The following is a 21,103-nucleotide window of genomic DNA, read 5'->3' on the forward strand; positions in this document are numbered from 1 at the left end:
ACTATCATAACCATTATATTTGCAAATGTGATCATCTTTTTAATCATAATTATAACTTTTTTCATTATCTTTGTCATTGGCATCGCCATCATCATCATGACTATTATCATCGTCTTCGTTATCATCGTAACAATAATAATCTCCATTATCATGATAGTTATCATCATTATCAGCATCCGTATTGATAACATCATGACTCATATTATTGTAATCATGCATCCATATCATACCTCTGAACTTAACATCTGTCTGATTTCTATCGAAGCTTATAGGTGCCATTCTAAAGTTTAATTTTATATTATTGTTCACATTTTAATCTGTAAAATGTACACTTGAAACGATAAACTTGTATGAACTGTACACTTTAAACGGTTATACTGTAAAATTAACACTTTATACTTTATTTGAAGTCATTTTCTGTGTGCATCACAACAATTTTTATACTTTGTCAGCATTAAAGGGAGAAAATCGTTGTTCCCTATCTGAATGATCAGGGGAAGTAATTAAGTAGCGTTCAGATATACGCCGTTCGTTTGTACATGTATCATCATAGATAAGATGTTGTTAGACAACGAAAATAAATCAAAACAATATCTTTTATTTTCTAATTTGTGAAAAAAATTTAAATATCACAGTAAATGACTATCACAAAGATATGGTAAAATGCATTGTGGTTCAAAATAAATTGAAAGTAATAAATGCTGATATCACCATGGAAACATGTACTATAAATTAGTACTGCTCCGAAATCCGAAAATTGTAAAACTATAAAGTTTTCTTTTTTTGAAAGGTACATGTATAAAAAAATCAGTTGAAATTAATTCTAATCTGAAATGTTAAAATCACAATAAGCTTGAGATCGTCTTAACGCCATTTTAGAATAAATAGAAGATCTATCTCATGTTCGAACATGTGCAGGCTTTCCTTGTTTCCCATGCAGTGCCTTTAAACCACCAAGTCCGTGACCCATGTGTCCTAATTTATCATTAGGACCTAAACTTCTATTTTCTATTTTTAGTTGTTGCGTATGCAAGGCCTGTGGCATAGCAACATTCGGAGACGACCACATTCCTTTTTGGTAGACGTTTGGTTTTGCTTTCGAGCGTTTTGGCGATTGCGCTTGTGGTTTGCGCATTTCAGACGCTTGGTAAAGAACTTTCCCGCCAAGAGGGGGAATTAGTGTATTTCTCCTACTTTTGGTTTCAAGGTTATCAAGCTGACTGTCTTCATCATCTGTATGTAGTGCAGGAGTGAATCTATTATGGTCTGGGCTTATTAAGTCCTTGTGCACGTGGCTGTGAGTAGATGAATGGTTATAACTTCTTGCTGTAGCTGACTCTAATTCGGCAATCCTTGCTTTTAATTTAGCTACTTCACCCTCGTAATGTTTAATTCTAGTGTCTTTCACTCTGTTGTCATGTTTCACATCACTTAATTGTTTCCTCATAACAGACATCATGGCGTTTTGCCAAACCGTCCCTGCTTGTTTAACCTTTCTTTGGGTTACATTGGTTTCCACTTCTTTGTGTAAATTTTCTATAGTTTCTTGCTGGCCTTCTATGATATTATTGTGTTTCTGAAGTTGTTCCTTCATTGTCATCATGTCTTCGTCCGTCTTCACAGCAAAATCTCTGTACGCGTTCAGTAAGCTTTTATCTTGCTCCTTAGAGTGTCCAAGATGAGCAAGGATGTAATTCCTTTCATGCAGCATTTTTTCATATTGTTTCTCAGTCTCCTGTAGCTTATTTATTTTTTCTGTCAATTTCTTGAAATTTTCTTCCAGAAAACAGAATTTAAATTCCATTAGTGCCATTTGATCACGTTCAGAATTTCTTTGTGGTATATGCACCAAATCCTTAATACTTGCATCAATGTTTTCTAATACTTTTTCGCTTTGTTCATGCTTTTCCTGTAACTTCCTCATCGCGTTCTCGTTGGCATTATTGTACTTCAACTGTACTCCAAAGTCAGACTGAAATTTATCTTCCGTTTCTTTCAACTTTGAGCCAATGAAACCTAACTGAGATTTGAGCTCTATAACTTCATCACGTGACTGTGAAAGCTTTTTCTGTAACTCGGTAATTTCTTCATTTTTTCGTTTTTCTTTGTCTTCATATGCAAAGGCGTCCTCTAACTGTTTTTGTTTGGCTTCTATAGCTTTGTCTTTTTCCTTAGCAATTGCTTCCTTGCTCCAGAGACCTTTCAGGTTCGATTCTTTCACCTGTAAACAGGTAGAATGTTGTACGATAATTTGAAATGATTACATGTTGCAGGTTTTAACTTCATCAATATAAATTATTTTACGATTAAACTTAAATAGGTATTCAGTAAACCCCGCTTATATTGATATGCAGAAGACTTAAAAACATTATCGATACATTGCTTTGTTTTTCTTCTTTAGAGTTCTTTAGAAGTCTATTATCTTTTTCAAAAAGCATTAACTATCAACTGTTGGTTCGAATCCCAACAGATACTCTGAAACCTTTCATTTGTGGAACCTATCGAGCTAGCTCTTGGAAGGTCGGTAGTTCACATTAAAAATATTGGACGCGAGGAGTGGCACCTAAAGTCTTTCATTCATGCTGAGTGGGAAAGTCACCATTTCATGGTTAATTTATACTTTACCTTCTCGTTAATAAAATACTCGAGGGTCCGCTTGTCGGCCTCTTTAAGTTGTTTTTCCAGTGAAGGAATTCTTTTATACAATTCTTTGAGGTCGGATACATCTGTGTTTGAATTTTCTGAAAATATTTAGGCAAATAAGTATTTCAGACGTTTGTTCAGAAGTAATATCATCGATGAATGAGTTCGAATACATTTACATTACTAGTTGTAATGATACTTATAAAAACAACAACTTTATATCGAATTTTTAATACTGAATTTTTTTTAAAACGAAACAATGATATTAATTTATAACTTTACAGCAGCTGTATATATAATAGTTTATATAAACGTTATGATTACCCAATGAAAAACAATGTAACAAACGTGCAGTACGAGTATTATAAATATCTTTGGTTTGTACATGTTGTAAGAGTCCAGTTTTGTTTTAAACTTTACTCTGTTAGTTTCAAAATCGTAAATATCACGAAATCCATTCAAATGACTTGATATTCATTTCTCTTGAAACATTTCTTTAAAAGTCATACGAACATAATATACTTATATGTTTGGTAGGGAAAAGTAATTGAGAAATGAAAATGGTCGTATTTCAGAGACTTAATGGACCTTTCATGCTATTTTCAATGATTAAATGAATAGGAAATATATACTCTTATAGTTGTTTTGATTGAAAATAAATTGGAAAATAAGTAAACACATACCTTCATCCTTGAGGAAATCTGCAATGAATGGATGTCCATTTAAGAGAAGAAATTCGCAGAACTTTTCAAATACACCAGATCCTTTTAGAGGAAGAATGTCCAGTAACTTAGAGAGAATCTTTCTACTGTCATTTCCGCCTTTAATATTCTGTAAAGAAACGGAAAGTTACATAATGTTATAATGATTTTATATTCTGTAAATAAACGGAAAGTTACATACAGTGATAATGATTTTTATATTCTGTGTTTGATACAGTTTTATAATGAATTTCAGGAAACTTTTTTTTGTCTTAATGGCGAAATTTACAAACATTATTACTCGTATATATTTCAGTAAAAATCTACGTTTGCGGAAAGGAAACATTATTTACTGATATATGTAGAAAGATTTCTTTTTATAAGACGTTCTTTACAAAGGATTGAGACCATTCTATTTTATTTAAGAATATAATTTCTAAATCCATATGTTAGTTGTATGTTTATCAATATGGACAGTTGCTTAGTTAAAACATATTTATCTAAGATCGGTTGCAAAACTAGTTATTTCGAGTCCGTTTCCTTGAACAAACGGTACTGTTGTCATTATGCAGAAACACGGTCGTGACCCGAGGACGGCTCGAAACCATAGTTCTTTGGTTGAAGGCAGACACCTTTACCACTAGACCACAGCTCACCGTCTATACATGTAGACAATAGAACTGTTTTCTTTCTATGGAAAGGGGTACGACAGTTTCAAGTTTCAAAGCGTGATGAACGGTTTATTCAGGACAAACTTATTTCATAACAAAGTTTTAAGTTATGTTCTATAGATAAATATGTATTTAAAATACAACGCTGTTTTGAAAATAATTTTAAGTTGACTCGTGAAATAGTCTTTAAACTTTTCACAACAAACTTGTAAGATATTTGATATAGATAAAACTGTATAAAGATATTTACAAACACATTTTTCATTATGTTTTATAGTTTTTTCGTGAAACTGTCTTTTGTGAAGCTATTGTAAAAATTGACCTACATTGACAACAACCTTCCATATTCAATGCGAATAAAAGGCGAGATGAACTTTTTTATGTTTTAATACTCAAGACTGATTTTCATATTAAAATGTTTTAAACTCCATACGACCTGCATGGTATTCTAATACATTATATAAAAACTTTTATTTGAGATCGAATTTTGTCTTAACCGATTATATTGTGACGTCAACGTCCGGATATTACTCTGTGACAACCTGCTGTGAACGCAGCCGACATCTGCGGGATAGCGGCACGAAAATCTTGTTTAAAAACTAATACGACTATGCACGCGCGTATAATGAAATTCATTAATCAAATCAAATTATGAATTCTAAATCCCATAACAGGTCGTCCTGGAGATTATCTTTAAGACCGAATTGATTTCAAAATTAAAATATAACATTCAACCATAAGGTAATAAAAACTGCGCTACCTTTCATTCTCACAATGGATTTAATACTTTAAATTAACGAATTGATCTCTTTATAAAGAAACCGTAAAGGGGCAGATAGTTCTAAAGTTACGTCATTTATCACGACTATAATAGTATTAATAACGATAACCTTGTCCTGGTCTTTATTTAGTGACAACACTTATTTATTTTACGACAGTAAAATTAATACATTCCATCGACAAAAGATTAAAGGCACATTATGCCTCAAAAAACTTATAATTTTTATTTCTTTAGAAGGGCAAAAACTAGTTATGTATTGTTTAAATAATGGTTTTAGAGCATGTTCGATGTATTTTATCAGAAAAATAGTATTTAATGTGATTTTGTCATAATTTTTTTTTGTTAAGTGTTTGAAATTATGTTTTTTTTTCCGATAGGATTGCAATATTTCAAATGAATCGTAACACGTTTACTTTGGTAAATCGGCTGTTAATAAAAAGATATAATTTGAAATACTAAGCTGGTTAAAATTTATTAGTACGTAAACACTTTCATACAAAATACAAACTCTCTACACTTGTATAACTTTACTTATTGCCAAAAAGAAACAGAACCAAAAAGATGGTTCAGGTCACAGCTGGCGAATGAGAATTTTTTTGGAAAATGTAAAAATACACCAAAAATAAAAGTTGTTGTGAACTTAAAATTGTGGCATTTCTGGTGCATAACGGTCCTTTAATGTATTCAGAAAGACACCATTCGTCACCAAATACTGGTTATGATAATTATATAATAATTTAGTTATATAATTTTAAAGTTTGTAAAAAAAGAGAATATGAAATCTTTTAAATGTATTGCAATGCATATGATTAATTTTGTTGATGAATAAAGTTGTCTATGGTATATTTTAGATGCATATTTCTTTTCAATCCAAATGTACGGAGGGTCTGTAGACGAAATCTTAATGAAGTATTAATGATGCACCGTTTTATCTTGTTCTAAAGAAGTGACATGCCAAAATATTTTAAATTGACATTTTTAATGATGCACAATTTACAATAATATTAAGAACGTTTTAAGAACGTGATAAGCTGTTAGGAATCCGGTTTACATTAATAATTTTGGGGTAATGATTTATGAGTGTCTTCCTATTAAAATATTTGAAATAGTCATTTCTAATACATTTTACATTATTTGTGTTTTTGATAACCAATATATTCATTTACATATTTTTAAAAGTTGTAGATACTGGCGTTGTTATGGAATGTTATCTTTGCGAAGTTTGAAACACACGCATGTCATTCACTTTCCTTTTGACTCAAATAAACATGGTTATCAAAGTATTACTAAGTATTATCTACCGCTGACAAGACAGTAAAGTTCGAAATCAATTTTGTTTGAATGAAAGTTTTAAAAAAAATGAACATGTAACAAAATTTAGGAAAAGGTGATAATTAGATGAACCAAATACATGTATTTAACAGTTTTCACATTTTAATATTTATTTCTCTCAGTACATGGAGACTTGTAAATATGAGGAATTTGTAATAAATACTTTATATATATAAACGGGAGTGGTGTGTCCGGACACGGTATCTGTTATTTGATGGAGGTACCTTGGGTATAAACCCTAGTTGGGGCACGACAACTTTTCCACAGTACATAAAAGTTAAAGAATATATTCTCTATAAGACAATCAACACGGCAATAAATTTTTTAATCAGTATCATATATATTAACCGGAAATTGATACTTCGAGCGTGTATTAAATGCTTCATAGATCTATAAGAGTAACTGAAGGATCAATTTGAAATCTAAGTTAGATTTAATGATTTCTCGTATTATCTAAACATAAATACACAACAGCTCTTATGAATGCAAATATTACATTGAATGAATAAACATTCTGTTATTATTGAAAAAACAATAATATTTTATTTCGCCAGGGAATGTTGTCAAAATCTAATAATGCGAACTTTTAAGAGGTTTTATAAAAATTCAATTACCCTTAATCAAGGCTATTGTGGTGGGTCGACAGCTTTTTGTAGAGAATCGATCTATAAACTTTCACTTATCGGAGATAAATCACAACGTGCCATTTCGTACATTAAATCTTTATCAAAATTTTAAAGCGAAATGGTGCCATTTTATTTTTATAAATGCGATTTCTTGTCAACAATTAATTTTCCTTTCAGCAACAAACAATATGTAGATGAATCAAGGGATAGTGCTCTTGTCAGTACAGGCCGTTTGTTTAATGATTGAGGTTCGAATATTTTAACACCTAATCATAAATGCTTCGCCACTTTTTTTCTTTTATTTCTTTCCCACAATTAACGTTTACAGTCGATATTAAAATCCATGCTGCCAATATTTGTTCAATATATTCTATTCAATCGGTCTACTGTATGATTTCCTCTAATTAATAGCGGTCACTGTTGCGTGGAAAGTTAACAAGATTTCTATATTTAGACCGAAATCCGGTATTTTTGTTAGAATAAAGCAAGTCACTTACAGCTAGCTAAAGCAGTTCTTAAATAAATTGTCACGCAAACAACAATTTGTATTCTTCCACAAACTTGTAAAAATGCGCGCACGTGCATTCAGCGGTGCGTTGCGTGCATGACCTCTTTAATTGGTGCGAATAAAAATAGGTCATTTGTATTCTTTTAGTTCTATGACGACACAAATCATGCTCTTGACGTAATGTTTACTTCTTTACCTACCTAAATATTACCTTGTATGGCAATAAAACTTCTGACCTTATCCTCTTATATTTTACACAGTTGATGCATGTCTCTTGATCAATTTTAACACGACCATCTTGGTTATTGTATATTTTATGTAGATCTATATGTTTATACATGCAATTTTATACTTTCATACTTAATCCACTAAAAACTAAGAAATAAATCGTTTTCGTTTCCACTGGTAAAATTTAGCGACATAAAAAAGTAAAAAATCGCAAGGAGATTAAAAGTTTGTTTAATTTCAGGGAGAAAAAACACTAAATGCTTCTTTTAACATCTTGCTTATTATCCCCCCCCCCCTTGAAAAGTTTGGATTTAATTGCGATGTGTGCAATAAATTGCTAGTCCTAAGGAGGCACCCCTTTTGAGGAAAAGATAAAAATATCATGAATCTATGTCAAAAATTTATATTCGGTAGTATAATTTAGGCTTGAAAACTCCACTTATATCGAACACAAATAAGCTTCGCCTTTTTTATATAAACAATAATTGAAAATCATTTAAACCTTATGAAGTGCAACTGTATGTTTATAATTCGGCTTAAAGTGAAGGACTCTTTCAAGTTTAAGTTGCTTAAAAATTTGCGAAATGGAAATGTTTATATATTAACTACTTGTTAGATTGAAGTTATCAAATAGGTTATGGAACATAGTTATTTCTGATTTAAAAACAACGAATTATAAAAAACTAATAAGGGATCAGATATCTTAACATTGCTGATAGGAAATAAAGACTTGATTAAAACAAACTCCCCGCCCATAGCACAGGGGGCTCACACAGTGTTTGGATGGTATATACTGCTTGATAGTGACCTTAAAATGAGATTTTAGTCATAACCTTATAATTTATATACATATTATAAGGTTATGACTAAAATCTCATTTTAAGGTCACTATCAAGCAGTATATACCATCCAAACACTGTGTGGGCCCCCTGTGGCCCATAGTGTATAGCGTTACAGTATATAAATAACACATGGGTTTGTGGGTAACAGTAAAAATATCATCCCGAGGAAAATACTGTTACCCGAGGCGTAGCCGAGGGTAACAGTATTTATACGAGGGATGATATTTTTACTGTTACCCACAAACCCATGTGTTATTTATTTTATTACCCCGAACAAATACTGTGATGATCTGAATTTGACAACTAAATCTAACTGTAACAAAAATAAGCCACGAGAAGCAATAACTAAACTGCCCTTACCTTGCAAGTTTTAAGTGCACTGTAGGCCTACTTGAGAAGCTGTTTTTCTTTTATTCTTTAGGCAAGTGATGATATCTACCAGTCATAAACATAAAATAAGCTGTGTTTTATTCAGAAAACAAAACACTAACCCATTTATAAGGTTATGATCTGTGAAATCTGATCCTTCTGCATCCAGAATATTCTTCGCATGGTTTTTGACAAAGTGCATTTAGAAAATAACGATGATATCCTACAGATGTCTGTCCACCAACTCTATCTGTAACGTTTCACTGGTTAAAATTGTTAAATTATCCTTTGTTGCATGCTTTAATTGTCTGCATGTTCCAGTTTGACACAAAATTATTTACATTACAATTACTTCCGTTGAAAACGGATGTTTCCTGTTGACTATTCAACAAAAAGATATTTAATACGCGAAAGGGACTCTAGGGTGCAAAGAACTAAATTTTATCAGAGTAATAGTTACTTCGGCGATGCCCTATCGTCGAAAATAAGAATGAATCGAGAAAAAAATGGCGGCCATTTTATTTCATTTTATTTAGAAAAAAGACCACGTGACCAGATTTTATACTGTTAAAAAATACTGTTACCTATGTAACAGTACAAAATTCGTAGTCACGTGGTACACTTGCATTAACAGTAAGAATAACTCCCAGAGGCCTATGGGAAATTAGCATTACGAAAAAAGTGAGGGGTAATAATATAAGCTAATTGAAAATCAAATTCATAAATCTCTCGGAGCATATTTTACCAAATCAATACAAAAACAGCGTTTTAATTTTGTTTCCTTGTGTTCAAAACCTTTCTTTCTGGAGTGCGAAAAAGGTTCGATTTTTTTTATAAATTAGCAAGATTGCGTCTCAATTCCCTTCTAAATTTATTTCCATTAGATGGAACGCGGACATTTTCTTTCATTCTTTAAAATAACAAGTTTGCATGTCAAAGATCTACTGTGCCATTGTTTCAGTCAAATGACATGAGTTTTAGTTATAAGAAGGAATCTGTTTAATTTCATATTACCGTTTAAAATCGAATGTATAGGTGTCATGAGTGTGATCAATTATAAAATATTTGAGCCGTGTCACGACAAAACCAACATAATGGGTTTGCGACCAGCATGGATCCAGACCAGCCTGCGCATCCGCGCAGTCTGGTCAGGATCCATGCTGTTCGCTTACAGACCCTATAACAAGTAAAGAAACTGATAGCGAACAGCATGGATCCTGATCAGATTGCGCGGATGCTGGTCGCAAACCCATTATGTTGGTTTTGTCGTGACACGGCTCATTTGATTGTAAGGTTATGTCAATTTATATTTTCTTGGTTTTACAATTTGTATGGATTGTAATGGAATCTTACTTTTTAAAGGCACTCCTATGAATAATGACACTAACTGGAGTTGTTTTAATACACGTACATAACAAATGTAGGTTTAGCCGAAAATTTTAATTTCATCTTAGCTTATTTCATTTTATTTAGCTCATCATAGTCATATACTAACTATAAAACCTATTTTATAATCCGCAACAAAATATAAGACTACATACATACAGACACACCTATCAACAAATGACTGTTTGCTATTTCTATCAGAGCAGCATATCAAAAGAACGCTTGACACAATGTCCATTTATTATCATATACATATAAATACATGTTTGACGGTATTTCTTTTTTCTTATGTTGACACTTTAAAGAGGAAAATGGTCAAATGTGGTTGATTCAAACACTAACTGTAAGTAATATTTAAATGAATGTATTGTACTTATTACAAGTTTTTTTATTGTTCATTTACAAAAAAAAATCCACACGATTTGATGGCTGATGATTGTCTTACGTATATATCGGCACGCATGATCAACTATTTCATTTATAACTCCAACAATTAAATCATGCAGTTTTGTTGACGTACATGTAATATAACCTATCATTATTTGTACAGTATATACAATTGCCTTGTATTTAAAACACACATGAATTGCCTTTAATTCAGTCGCCCAAAATTACTTTGTGGTTTCGGTAATTTAATTTTCATTTCTTAACGGTAATATTTTCTCATTGCAATTTGAACTTTGTGGTTACTTGTTAAGCCTTTTTGCATGAAAGGTTAATTGCCCCTTCAATGTAATTATTACGCCGATTAAGCGATTTGGTTACATTTGTGAATATTTTAATCTTAATACGCTTATGTTGCAACAAATTACCGCCGGCTTGTCTGGGAGATCATATATGAGTGCGTACCGATTTTATTTCGTAACAGTGGGCATTTATATACCTTTTAATTACTTATTGAATACTATTAATGCTGAATAGTACAGACAATGCTACGTAATGGGTTTAGAAATTGTGCATATTTTTAGTACAATACATAGATATTGAAAAACATGTATATACACTAAATTTACATAGTCATCGACACATTTTAGAAAGGTTCGAATTATCTGAATTGATTTGTATTTTGACCACTTCAATTCCTGTTGAGTAAGCAGATTGGTTCCATGTGGTAATTTATTTTGATTCAAAGCAAGCTGAAGGTAACTGATTCTACCAATGCGACCAGTGCAGACCAAGATCCACCGGTGCATCCATGCCGGCCGTCTGATATTGGTCGGCATTTTGCGTTATTCATTCAGTATATATTCTGAAATTGTCACTATTTTCCCTAAAAATGATTAATGGACAAGTCTATTTAAGATATTATGAGTAGTAATTGCTTATTGTGTCTATTTGACGCTATTGTGAAATGAGTTAGTCAAGCAGCCATTACATCTAAGTCCACTCAATTTTATTTTTATTCGGAAGTTAGGGCTGTCCAGACTGCTTTGCCAACTGATCTAAACAAAGCTTTAAAACTATATAAATGGAAGATTGTTACGCGCATTCCGTACACTTTAACAAGCTTAAGAAATTACCATTATGTTTGCCCGAATGCGAAATGGCTTATTCCGTTGAAGCGTATATGATTCAAACTTAGCAACATACACTACCAAAACAATGGATGCGGTCATTTTGAATTGTGGCTAATTATTTTTATAACACTGCACGTTTGTAACATCGGTTTTTATTGGATAATATCGAGGTTCATATTACCCATATACACTGCTTTTGTAAACTTATGAATGAAGTTCGTCTCACCTTGATCTTGGGATACAATATTAATGTTAAGATAACAGGCATAATAAGAATGTATGAAAAAGTCCTGTATTTAAGAATGTATGAAAAAGTCCTGTATTTAAGAATGTATGAAAAAGTTCTTTATTAAGATCGACATTAAGTGATCAATCATTAAAAGTCGGAAGGTTTTGCTCATTATTGAACAGTCGTCTGTAACTTGAGACATTTGCTGTCATTATATATACTGCAGAAACTTAACAGCAATGGATTATCAATTTAGAAAAAAGCCCAGTGACATAATTTCATCAAAACCTTTGCAAGACTTAAATATTCTTGAATCAATAAGTGACATTGATGCTAAATCAATGTTATAACGATGTATTTAAAGTCATAAAGCTTGCTCGTATTGTAGACAATCGTTATGCGTCTGACACACAATATGTGCTAACATAATTAACTCTGAGAATCATTTCATATGCATAGTTTCGTATTATAGACAATCGACATTTCTCGGCCATTTCCGTCATTCTTCGGTAAAGAACTGTGTGTTCCGAATGGTATTGTAAGAAGTGGTCAGAACATACTAGTATATAGATTGTGTATACATTTGTACTAATATTTTGTATGGTATCTGGACAGTGCTCCTATTCTTTCGTTATTTTGTGAATTTACATTTCATACATACGTGAAATTTATACATTAATGTTTAAATATAATTGTAGATCTATAGATATACACATTTTAATATCAGTATATTTTCAGGCCCAAAAGGCCATTAAATGTATGTTTTATTCAGACAACTAAAAATCTTTTCATATGGTTATTAACATACATTTCCGATAAAAAAAGGCGTTTAGTCTCGTTTTATTTTGAATTATAATACTTAAATGTCGCAAGTCAGAACGATCAGTTTGTATAAATTTTATGATATGGATATGCAGACAAAGAAATACAGGGAAGAGTAATTTTTAATCTTAAAACAAATCTTTATTCAGTAAAAAATAGACTGAAACAGTTTGCCTTATAAATGAAACTTCACTGAGGTCCATAAGCCTAAAAACATAAAATTTGAATTTCTTACACTGATCAGCTAGGGTACTTAAAACAGAAAGATATGCAAAAGATAGCAAAGAAATTTACTCAGAGACAAAAATAAAACCATATATAGTGCTATTCTTAGAAAAGCGTTGCAACGCTTTACAATTTTGGGTCAGTTTCCACCATAAGAATAATAATCATGAAGTAAGCGAATTATCTAAAATTTTGCAAACAAGTTATAGGTCTAGACCTACATCACATTCAACATTAATCTCGAAAAATTATTTCCCGTCCCTCCAGGTCAAAAATTCGCAGTGGAGTCCCTTTAACTCAAACGGACATGAGTTAACAGTATAGATCGGTATGTCAAGAATAAGTATAATTAATGAAAGATTTTATAAAGTTTAAAATTAACCTGTATATCTTTAAGAAAACTGTCCGTAATAATTCCTTTAGCCAGCAGTTTGTTAGCTACATCGTCCGACCACTGTAAATTCCTTATTAAAAAATGGCGGTGTTGATGTAAAACCTCCTTCTGTTTGTTGTTCATAGTTCACACAGTTTATCTGTAATGATATATATGTAAACTATGTAAATATGTTGTTTTTTATTTGTTGTTTTTATCAAATGCATTCAAATAACAATGAAGTGGTTCAATATTGGTCAATGGTTTTATATTGCTAACATTTTACACAATTATTTAAGTTTACACACAAATGTAAGCAAATTTCACAGAAAAAGACAATTTATGGTATTAAGCGAATAATGTTTCCGTTTACAAATGTATTTTTAAACAATAGATTATATGTCACAACAGAAGAATTTTAATTCACTTATCAGTGCTGAAATTTTCTTTGGCTGTGCAAACAATTAAACTTTTCAAGAATTTCAAACGTTTCACACATTTAAATACTTTAATACACCAAGTGCATCCAATGAATTAAAAAAAAAACAAACAATTGGAAGTTTTAATTTATTTGTTTCAAAGTAATTTTTTATTAATCAACAGCGGAAGAAAGAAAACATTTTTAAAAAGATAAAAAAGAATAATACTTTTAAATACATGTATGTTCACGCTCGGGAGCGAATTTGAGTGCAAGAACTTAAAAGTCACCAACTGGATTCATGTTATCTAAAACACGTGCCTACAGACCTCCATTCGGACTAAATGATATATGATTTTCAATAAAAACGGTTCAAAAGAAAAAAATCCTAATAATATTTCAATGAAATACATCACGGATTGTTCTTATATCGTTTTCAAAAGGCTTTAACTACCTGTATAATCAAACAAAGTTATCTAATCCCCTCACTTGAAAACAAATCCAACGTTTACATACAGACAGCAACAACAAAATCCTTAACATATCTCAAAATTCTCATTTTAAAACGCTCCTATTTTCAGTTCTAGTTCGAAATCGTATCATTTTAATAATTTGGTACACATAAAAGTTAAGTCCAACCGGTATAGATCTAAAGCACGTTTTAAGTAAGAATTGACCTCAAACTCGTTCCCAAAGAATCGATCCGACATTAAGCCGTTGTGTTCTTATTTATAGATGTATCAGCCAAGATTGAAGGTCTTATTAATAATAATGATATTTTCTTTACAAATCCTGGCCAATTATTTGTAATAATATTACTGCCGAGCGCTCGTACATTTTTGTATATTAATTATGCCGGAATAGAACAGTATTGTATTTCGATTTTAGCTACAAACTCTATACACAAAGCTACGGGGTATTGAGCACGCCCGCGGATAAGGGTTCGGCTTTTATATTATATTTGAAAATTCATTTACAGTCTGTTTTCAATAAATGTTGACTCACTCACTCCTACTGCCTTCAAAAAGGAGCATTTAACGGAGACAACATTTAACGGAGACAGTGATATAATGTGTGGACGGTATCTTGTAATTACATAGTACCAGTACCACCAATAAACAGGTTCCTATATACCGAGTCGGCAACATTTTCAATATTTCAGTTTTGAGCGTTCTGTAGGAATTCCGTTTTTCTCTATTTGTGTAATATCTTAATCAATATAAAAATTTAAAATCCCTGTGCTGAAACAGACACTGCATATACAATGTATCAAATGACTGAAAATGCCATAATAGTTGAAAAGTGGAAAACTGTAATAATTAATTATATTTAAACAATATGGCTACATATAATATGAACATACATTCCGACATACATTGTATTTGAAATAATTTGGAAATTGTTTTTTTTATAGAACTGTCGAACTTTAAAATAAGGCAAATTAAAACTATGCACAACATAGGTTAAAGGAGCCTTTACTTACTGTAATGTTAAACAGTTGCCTTAAATAGGCGATGTCTTCGTTCAAACGGGGTGTAAATAGAAAAATTGCATAATTTCTCACATAATCACACACAGGTGCGTGTGGGGCTTATATTGTTAATAATTTTGATCAGTTGAATGACAATGTAAATATTGCGTTTTGCTTAATGTTTATTTAAAGGAAAAAGCGCAGAATGTGTTGATAATGCAATGTATGTATATGCACAAGATCCGTGAACATTTGTTAAAGTGACATTATGCCAATCCAAGGGTATAAAGTGAATGGACATGTAAATGCCAAGAGAACTTTACATTTTATCATTATTCCTTGCAATTTTATAATTTAGTTCGATGAACGATAACAAAAAAACTCACATAACCCAAGCAAATTTCATACAAATATCCATTGAAATTTTGACATGTAACGTTTCAGTCATAAAGAGTGGGACACTTTTTTTTATATCCTAGGCAGATTTACATTTTGTCATTAACATATTCCAATATCAACCTACTGGTCAATTACAATTATATCAGTCAATCTTTGGAAATATATAGTCAAATGAGCATACTGTTAATCCATTTATTTATAATAATAATAATAATAATAATAGTAATAATAGTAATAATAATGATAATAATAATAATAATAATAATGATTAATGATAATGATAATAATTTATAAAAGGGTATGCCACGTGCTTGTATATTGTTTCAAAAGGTAATTCTAAAGGTAATAAAGTTAATTATGAAAAAGTAGAATTTATTTCTATTTATATAACAGTGATTCTTTTTGATACTACTCTACTGTATATGTGTAACGGACTTTAAAATGTTTACAAAGAATCAAAATATTCATTTACTCGTTTAACTTTATCACCAATTTGAACTGTTACTACAACATTATCCCTTATTTTTAACTTTCATGCTTCATTATTTTAGTTGGGTTAATTTTGATGATCTTCACGTGAAACTAAAATCTTACCTACTTTTTCACATGTTATTTACATGATTTACATATATGTAAATATGTGAAAAAGCACGAATATCTCATGGACCAAAAATCCGAAGACGCCGTCTTTTGTCAGTATAAAGGATATCTTTCCGGGTATTAAGTAACCTATGCATTTAACATTTATTTCGAATACAATTTTTGCCCTTTGTTAAGTTTTGTAACATCTGTGGATTCCTGTATAATGCACTAAAATTTAATGCATGAATCTGAAATATGAAACATATATTTCATAGGTCATAAGCAATGTTTATTCATCTATATAGGACGACAATTTGTTTGCTTTGATTGAAGAAAATATCAATCATTGCAATGTATAAAATTTCAATACTTTTGACCTCCTACCAAAACAATCCCCAAACAACAACGACAACAACAACAATAATTATCCAATGGCATGAAAATGTACCTTTCAACATTTTTAACAAAGAACAAATATTCATATCAATGTACAAGTTTTTGTACCATATTTTTACAATACATGTTTAACGTTATAATTTTTTTTTTTAAGTTGAAAGTACTTTTAGCTTCCATGATGATTTTTATAAAAGAGATTTCACTACAGACATTTAAAAGCTTTCCATTAATTATCATACTGTACTAGCATTTAGTTAGGTTTTTAATATTTTATGTATGTAAATCAATTATATCATTCATGTTGTCAATGAAACAAAAACAATAGTCCGTCTTGGCGTAGGTATACGTAATATTGTGTTCTCGCAACTACTATGAAACGTTATGATACATTTGAGCCGCGTCAAGACAAAACCAACATAATGGGTTTGCGACTAGCATGGATCCAGACCAGCCTGCGCATCCGCGTAGTCTGATCAGGATCCATGCTGTTCGCTTACAAACCCTATAACAAGTAGAGAAACTGAGAGCGAACAGCATGGATCCTGATCATACTGCCCGGATGCGCAGGCTGGTCTGGATCCATGCTGGTCGCAAACGCACTATGTTGGTTTTGTCATGACGCGGCTCATTTGTATTTCTCATCGTATGTACGAATGCCAACATTTCTTGCACGCAATAGATTATGTCCCAGTCAATTTTAACTATTGTTGCATCCCTAGAGAATAAAGCCCTTATTTAAAGATTTACAACCAGAAAGGCTCCAGCATATGGGGACAGAGAGATGGCAAAATATCTGTAATTATAATATTATGTCCCTTCACTGCGAACTGTGAAATTTTCCACATTATTTCAGTGTCTCTCCACTGAAGATTCTAGGCATAACAGGGCTGAATTTTTTTCCCGGAGATGTGTGTACCAATTGATTTCGGTCTTATCCAATAACTTATGTGAACAATTTTAGCTTACTTCCTCTCTCTGTTTTTTTTCCAGAAAGAAATAATTTTTGCTGTCCCAAAAATTAAATCGTGGCAACGGTTTTCCCTCACGCGGAAGGAAAAAGAAGAAGACGACAAAACTGCATTGTTAGGGAAGATATAATGAACAACACAGCTCATTTGCCCGGCACCCCCCAGATGCCCGGCCGTTGGGCCGGGAACAAGGTTAATCAGTGCATTAGGTTTGTAATAAAATCTATACACAAGTCGGCCTTTCTTACATACAGTTTTGTTTTTATACATTTATTCATTAATTATGTCGAAAGAATTCCATGCACGGTTCGGTTTTGTCAAATGAACGTTCATTTGTCTCAAGTACATATTAAGTAGATTATATTTACAAGGGCTACTTATATGTACCCTCGGCTACTATTTAAATAAAGTATTATCCCAGGGTACTTCACCGGTTAACAATAGTATCAAATACGGGTTTATAATTATTAGTTCAAAGGTCAAGGCAGGGGTCTTGAGAAAATTAACTAACGTTATTTCCCTCTTTCTACAACCCCAACAAACAATTAAGCAAATACTTTACTGAAGATGGATCGCATTCATTGAGAAAACTGCACAATATTGTTCTTAATTTGGAAAAAAAAATTCATAATCTTAACAAATTGTTATCAATATAAAGTTTCGAGCACATTATTTATGAAAATTAGTTTTGGGGTATTATAATGGGATTTCTTCCGAATAAGCCGTGCAACCAACTAAAGTCCGTGCTTAAAGTTATCTTTTAAATAAGTAAAGTTTAGAATGATCAGTATCTATATATTCAATAATGCCAGAAGTAAGTTTCGCTGTATCAAGCTATATATCAGCAGAATGTAGTCAACACATTATTGTTTTAAACTTGAAAAGGGTGCTTCCAAAATATCAAGATGAAAGAAATATGCTTGTAAATTTCATTAAGAGCGAATAAAGCATGAACGAAATTTTAATTAAAGGTTAACATCTTACTTAAAATAGCAACTTATTTTGTTTTGCGAACATTGTATTCTCCTAAGATACAATAATCATGGATACATTTTATGTGACAGTGTTTTCGGGAATCGACCAACAACTTACTAATTTTACCGTTAAAAACGAAAAAATAAAAAATAAAAATAAATATCTTTCGTTAGATATAGCTTTATGCCAAGCCACCAATTACAAAGATATCGTCATTTTGAAATATATAATGATTTACTGGAAACAGAAAAGAGCACAGTAGACTAAATTTTTGTGACTCAATGGCCTCTTAATAATGTATTCTTATTATATTAAAATACTTTAAAGCTATTTTTTTTAAAAGTCACAATACAAATGTGGACAGTTTTCATATTATTAGAATATCATCAAAGGTTTGAAAAAAGAAAACGAAAAAAACAACAAAAATATACAGGTGAAATAAAGAGAAATCATAAATAAATGAAATCAAAACAAAAAATAAAAAGGACAATAAAATAAAGAAACAACAAGTTTAACAACAACAATAACAACAGTAACAACAAAACAACTTACCTTTCTCTTTATTTTAAATGATTACACATCGCTTGAATTTGCTACTACACAATTAATATATTACTATCTTAAAGTAGGCAATAATAAAACTTCAAAAATCTTAATATCTTGTTTAATTTAACTAAACATATTTTAAAATTTATCGCATACTTTATAACATTGATTGAACTCTTCTGTCAAAACTAAAATGATCAATATCTTATCTTATTTGAAACACTTAAATACCTCCTTGATAGTCACAATATACCGTACTGATACGAGATTTAATATAACCGATTATATATATATACGATCTGCCATCATATTTAAGAACAAGGTCCCGATTATTAAAAAGATAAAAGATACCACGCGTCATTTAAAGTTTGAAAGGCTTGGTTTAAATGTTTTTATCGATAAACATAGGTCTTTAATTACATTTTTTGGGGTAATTAGGTATATAAATAGTATGAATATATAGAATTATTTGCGTTGACCAATGCTTGTTTGAATATATTAAGAAGTTTAATATTCGGATTATATTCGCTATTAACAGTGATAATAATTAATTTTGACACATCGTTTGTAAAGAATAAAGCCGATACTACCGGTCGATGACGTACATGCCAGTAGAAATGAGTGTTTATGTAAATAAAGGGGGCAAGAATAGAGGATTGCGGGGCGCCGTGTTTCGTGCAATAGTCAATGTGTGTAGGTATGAAAGAAACCACTATAACTATTTGCTTTCCAGTTAGCGGAATTTTGTGGTGGAAAAACAGTAATATTTTGCCCCATAGTAAACAAAAAACAACATTTACGTAATGCAACTTATTCACCATAAATGTAATGTTAAAAATGTAAATTTGAAATTGCAATACAGCTTTACCTCTGACAATCCACGTAAATCAGTCAAAATATTTAAAACATATTCAAAAAAAGTGACAAAATGGCTTACGTATTCACATAATCGTGCCGCAAATAGGTCAGTTAATACATTTAAATATTCTGGTCTGAAAATTGTCAACAGAATCATCATCATCAACAACAACAACAGGAGCAACAACAACAAGAAAACAAAGGAAACATTAAAAGGGGAACAGTAAAATCTTATGTATTTTCATGGCTTAATCTAAATACTTATTTCCAGCCTTTCAAGGCATTGTGGTCAAGGGGCTTGTTTTGTATACGTAAGGATCGTTGGTTGAACCATCTATAGCCTTTCTCGTTATCAATAATTAAAAATTGAAGGTTCGATAATTACGGGCTTAAAATTTGACTGAAAGCATATACAATGCATAATGAAATTGTTATAAAATTTTTATTATACTTTATGTTGATCATTATCACGTTTGAGTGTCTTTCTCCTTATAATAAATATAATTAAAATGCGATAAGTACAGACCAAGTTATTTATCAAGATCCGTAAATTATGCACCAATGGGCGACAACCGAGATACATCAGCATTGAAATTTATATTGAAGAGTTGACGTTCGTTGCCGTCGCCTGTAAGCGGTGTCTCAAATGATCAAAATAAAGCAAGGTTTTGCTTAAAACTAACTGACTTTAGGAACTTTAATTGTTAGTGGTTTTGTCACTATACACAAAGAAGAAAAAAAAACGGCGTTAAACTGCAAAGGGACTAGTTGTATATGCGGCTGTTATATTTTCTCCCTCTGTATAAATAGTTTATAAAGGCATCAGTAATAACGCATTTTATTGATTTTTTCGTTCTAATTATGCTTTCTTTTCATATGATTCTAAAATGCACTAACGCAACAGGTTTGATCCATATCAGATGATATAATTGATTAAGACAAATCGGCGCCAATTTCGGAAGCAGCGTACTGTAATGACGTCACCCTAACTCATACATAACGGCGCCAGAATGACGCCATTTTAAACTGACATGAGTGGGGTTTGAAGACTGATTTATCCGACACGGATGTTAACACAATACAATAAGTAAGTTTAAGTTGTTGACAACTTGATAAAATACATAATTCTTGAGTAAGGTAAACATTTTTTCTATTTTTGTTTTGGTTAAATAACACCCCGTTCACACAGAGCTGCGACTTTTGGACGATCATGCCGATCAAGCCACGATCTGAAAAA

At 31.4% G+C, this 21,103-nt stretch overlaps 1 protein-coding gene across 3 annotated transcripts; it reads right to left on the reverse strand.

Annotated features, from left to right (window-relative positions):
• Positions 1-582: 582 nt before the first annotated feature.
• LOC132735253 (uncharacterized) lies at positions 583-19,279 on the reverse strand. Of its 3 annotated transcripts, none has more exons than XM_060722198.1 (5): positions 19,015-19,279; positions 13,263-13,413; positions 3,327-3,474; positions 2,626-2,741; positions 583-2,221 (listed from the first exon to the last, which is right to left on the reverse strand). In XM_060722198.1, the coding sequence occupies exons 2-5, from the start codon at positions 13,395-13,397 to the stop codon at positions 899-901; spliced, it is 1,722 nt and encodes a 573-aa protein (XP_060578181.1). In that variant the 5' UTR covers positions 13,398-13,413; positions 19,015-19,279; the 3' UTR covers positions 583-898. The 3 variants fall into 3 exon arrangements, with proteins under 3 accessions (XP_060578181.1, XP_060578189.1, XP_060578175.1); XM_060722206.1 differs by lacking the exon at positions 19,015-19,279 and adding an exon at positions 14,161-14,620; XM_060722192.1 differs by lacking the exon at positions 19,015-19,279 and adding an exon at positions 14,126-14,619.
• Positions 19,280-21,103: the final 1,824 nt, after the last annotated feature.

The sequence above is a fragment of the Ruditapes philippinarum genome, unplaced genomic scaffold (assembly GCF_026571515.1).
Source record: "Ruditapes philippinarum isolate M1 unplaced genomic scaffold, ASM2657151v2 ctg1521_1_1_1_1, whole genome shotgun sequence".
In the NCBI taxonomy this organism is placed as follows: Eukaryota; Metazoa; Mollusca; class Bivalvia; order Venerida; family Veneridae; genus Ruditapes; species Ruditapes philippinarum.